General features: G+C 39.5%; 1 protein-coding gene across 1 annotated transcript; it reads left to right on the top strand.

The window, feature by feature from the left end:
- The first annotated feature begins 664 nt into the window (after positions 1-664).
- Positions 665-3749, top strand: LOC112727317 (pentatricopeptide repeat-containing protein At2g37310). The gene has a single exon (XM_025777008.2). It carries the CDS (start codon positions 865-867, stop codon positions 2848-2850), a length of 1986 nt encoding a protein of 661 aa, XP_025632793.1. The 5' UTR covers positions 665-864; the 3' UTR covers positions 2851-3749.
- Positions 3750-4141: the final 392 nt, after the last annotated feature.

Below are 4141 nucleotides of genomic sequence, written 5' to 3'. Positions count from 1 at the left end.
ATGTGTCACTGGTCACCACATCATCATACCATTGCATGTGGCCAAATTATAGAGTGACACATGTCACTTACAATTTACATCATCAAGCCATGTCATCATGTCGTTAATGAAAAATGGATCACGGATTAATATGGTGCACTTTTCTCAATCTCAGGAATGTAATTGGTCCAATTGAAATCTCAATGACGATTTTAGTACACAACGTCAATCTCAGAGACTATTTTGGGTTTAACTTTCTATGTTTTATAAATGTGCCTCACATCAGTCCCTGAGATTATTTTTAGTTCAAAAATGTTAATGGAGCGTTGAAATGGACAATTAAATGCCACACTGAAACTTGTAAAATGACGTAGTTTTGGTTTTGGTATTCAAATAACTCAAAAATGATTTCGCATCACTTGTTTTGTTAGGTAAAATTTCAATAAACACCACTTATGATGTTGTTTATGGGTTATTTGAATGTCAAAATTAAAACAACATCATTTTACAGAATCTAGCGTGGCATCTGCCTATTCATGACAGCATTCTATTAACGTTTATACATTAAAAATTATTTCGAGAACTAATATGAATCATGTTTACAAAATTTAGAAACTAAATAAAGATAATTAAAATTTTAAAAACTAAATTAAGATTTGTATATAAATTCAGAAACTAAATTAAGTATTATTTTTCAAAACTGGAATAAGACATTTAAAATTTTTCAACCGTTAGAGACCCGATTCAGATTTCTCCATTACTGAACCAAAATAATCATTTCCCTTTATTTATTTGTTCCCCTATTCCCCTACGAAATTTGAAAAAAGGGAGGAAGGAAACTAGATCGAAGGAAAGCGGGGGTAAAGCTCGTTACGAAACAAATGAATGAGAATCAGCAACCTTTTGGCGCTCCCTCTGACCAATCAAACTCACTTCGCCGCCATCCGACAAACACTCCGCCATAATCACCACGGTGGCGTCGACATTGCTGCCTATGGCGCCGCCATACAGCGTTGTGCCGACCGCCGCCTCCTCCGCCAGGGCAAGCAGCTCCACGCGCGCTTCTTCCTGTTCTCCATCACACCCAATAACTTCCTCGGCTCAAAGCTTGTTACGTTCTATGCCAAATGCAACCTCATGCACCATGCACGCAAGGTGTTCGACGAAATACCGAGCAAGAACTCCTTCTCCTGGAACGCAATGCTCATGGGCTACTCATTCAACGGCATGTTCCATAAAACGCTAGACCTCTTTTACACCTTTTCTTTTACCCACACCGTATGCATTGATAATTTCACCATATCGTGCGTTTTGAAGGCGCTTTCTTCGTTGTTTTGTAGCTCAAATTCGGCTAAAGAGGTTCACTGCTTTGTTATTAGAGGCGGCTTGGACAGAGATCTTTTTGTTATGAATGCTTTGGTTACGTGTTACTCGAGGTGCGATCAGGTTGTACTTGCACGGAAGGTGTTTGACGGAATGCCGGAGAGAGATACTGTGTCGTGGAACTCAATGATTTCGGGGTATTCGCAAGGAGGGTTCTATGAAGAGTGTAAGAGGCTGTATTTGGAGATGTTGGGTGTGCCGGATGCAGCTACGGTTGCGAGTGTGATGCAGGCTTGTGGACAGTCTGGGGATCTTGTGTTTGGAATGGAGGTTCACCAAATGGTGAATGACAGTGGAATGGAGATGGACATGTTGCTTTGCAATGCTGTGATTGCCATGTATGCTAAATGCGGTAGTTTAGATTATGCTCAAGAACTGTTTGATGAAATGAGTGAGAAGGATGAGGTTACTTATGGCTCAATGATTTCAGGGTACATGGTTTATGGGTTTGTTGATAAAGCCATGGCTGTTTTCAGAGAAATGGCAAGGCCTACGTTGAGTAATTGGAATGCTGTGATTTCAGGTATGGTTCAGAATAACCAGTATGAAAGGGTATTGGATTTGGTACAAGAAATGCAGGCTTCTGGTTCAAGGCCGAATGCTGTCACGCTTGCTAGCGTTCTTCCATCTTTTTCATACTTCTCAAACCTGCGAGGAGGGAAAGAGGTGCATGCTTATGCTGTTAGAAGAAATTATGTTCAAAATATATATGTTGCAACTGCAATTATTGATACTTATGGAAAGCTAGGGTTTATCCATGGGGCACAGAAGGTTTTTGATCAATCACAAAGCAGGAGCTTAATAATTTGGACCGCAGTTATAACGGCTTATGCTGCTCATGGAGATGCTAGTTTGGCGCTTGGCCTCTATGCTCGGATGCTAGATGAAGGAATTAAGCCTGATCCAGTTACAATAACTGCAGTATTGACAGCTTGTGCTCATTCTGGATTAGTAGATGAAGCTTGGGATATCTTCAATTCAATGCCATCAAATTGTGGAATTCAGCCATTGATGGAACAATATGCTTGTATGGTGAGTGTTCTTAGTCGAGCTGGGAAGCTCTCAGAGGCAGCAGATTTCATTTCCAAAATGGCAATTAAGCCAAGTGCTAAAGTCTGGGGTGCGTTGTTACATGGGGCTTCTGTTTATGGTGACGTAGAAATGGGCAAGTTTGTGTGTGATCATTTGTTTGAGATTGAACCTGAAAATACTGGAAATTACATAATTATGGCGAATCTATATTCACGTTATGGGAGATGGGAAGAAGCTGATGATGTCAGGGAAAAACTGAAAGGAATCGGGTTACAGAAGATCCGTGGAAGTAGCTGGATTGAAACAAGTAGAGGGCTAATAAGCTTCATTGCCAAGGATGTATCAAATGAAAGATCTGATGAGATCTATGCATTGCTGGAAGGGTTGCTTAGTTTGATGAGGGAAGAAGGATATGCTCTGCGGGATGAGTTAGATTCTGAGACTTCTTTTGGTTAACAATTAAGTGTTAATTTGTGGTTAAATAGATTAGTGCAGAAACTAAACAGTACTTGTCTACCCAGAAAAAAAGTAATGCTTTCCTGGATTCTCTAGATGAGGGTTTACTCTCCTTTCTATGAAGTGTTAGTAGAAAATTTATGGCTGCTGAGTACTTCCTGTACACCTCACAACTGAGAAGACAAACAGAGGTTAAAATGCTAGAATCACTGAGCACCAGCATAGCACCTATTTAATCTTGCTATTTGGTGTACAAAGAGGTTAAAGGTCTTATCTTTGATTCATATATTCATAGTTCTTCACTTAATATTTAAGATTTTATTGTTAATAACTAGAGTCAGGTATTTCAAGTTGATAGATTGCTCAGAGACAGACTCAAGTAGAATACACAGAAATTTTTTTCCCCTTTTCTTTTGTACCAAGTTTAGACCTAAGGTAAAAGCTTGCCGCAATTTCAGATCAGAGATACAAATTCGAGAGATTTTCTTTTGGTATTACAAGTTCGACAGATTTATTGGGTACAGAAAGCAATTGGGCTTCAAAGTTAGCAGAGAATCCTGAAAAGATTTCTTGGTTACTGTGAAACACATTGATACCAACATGAATGCTTAGTTCGAAATTGTGTGTGGAAAGATGAGATGGGGACCTAACATTTAGCAAAAAGGGAGGCGCTTTCTGTTGAGAAGGGCTCCATATATAGGACCCACTTTTATTAGGGGATCACCAAATTGGTCAGATGATACTTCGGGATGCAGAGTGCATTGCTTTCGACAAAGCCAGTTGTAACTTAATGATGGATCATGGAAGCATAATTGTTTCATTATCTCTAATACTATTATTATTATTATTATTATTATTATTATTATTGTGGGGACTAATTCTCTTGCCTCCACCTTCTCCACATCTTTATCCCATTCATTCTTGTCTCGAAAATAGTTTTCTTGCTAGTAAAGCATCCTGTATAGTGTACCAGAACAAAAGGCACCCCCAATATTAGTAAAATATCTTTTGCTTTAGTCGTAGCAAAGAAATGTTCTTTTTCTCCATAACAAACATGAAACATGACTACTATGGTGGTGAAGCATTAGTTGCATTTAGGGGTGTGCATGGGTCGCGTGAAACCGGGTTTGATGTGACCCAGACCCGACCCGAAATATATATCGGGCCATTTTGTTAGACCCGAACCCGATCCTAGACCCGATGAAACCTATACACTTTCGGGCCACAATTATACCGGGTAAAAACCGGGTGAAAACCGGGCCGTTAACATTATATTACCTTGATACCTTCT

Source organism: Arachis hypogaea, chromosome 12, assembly GCF_003086295.3.
Source record: "Arachis hypogaea cultivar Tifrunner chromosome 12, arahy.Tifrunner.gnm2.J5K5, whole genome shotgun sequence".
NCBI lineage: Eukaryota > Viridiplantae > Streptophyta > Magnoliopsida > Fabales > Fabaceae > Arachis > Arachis hypogaea.
This window is presented reverse-complemented; position numbering and strand designations above follow the sequence as displayed.

Excerpts from the sequence above, each read along its gene's own strand:
- LOC112727317 (XM_025777008.2), top strand. The coding sequence starts at position 865 with ATGAGAATCAGCAACCTTTTGGCGCTCCCTCTGACCAATCAAACTCAC.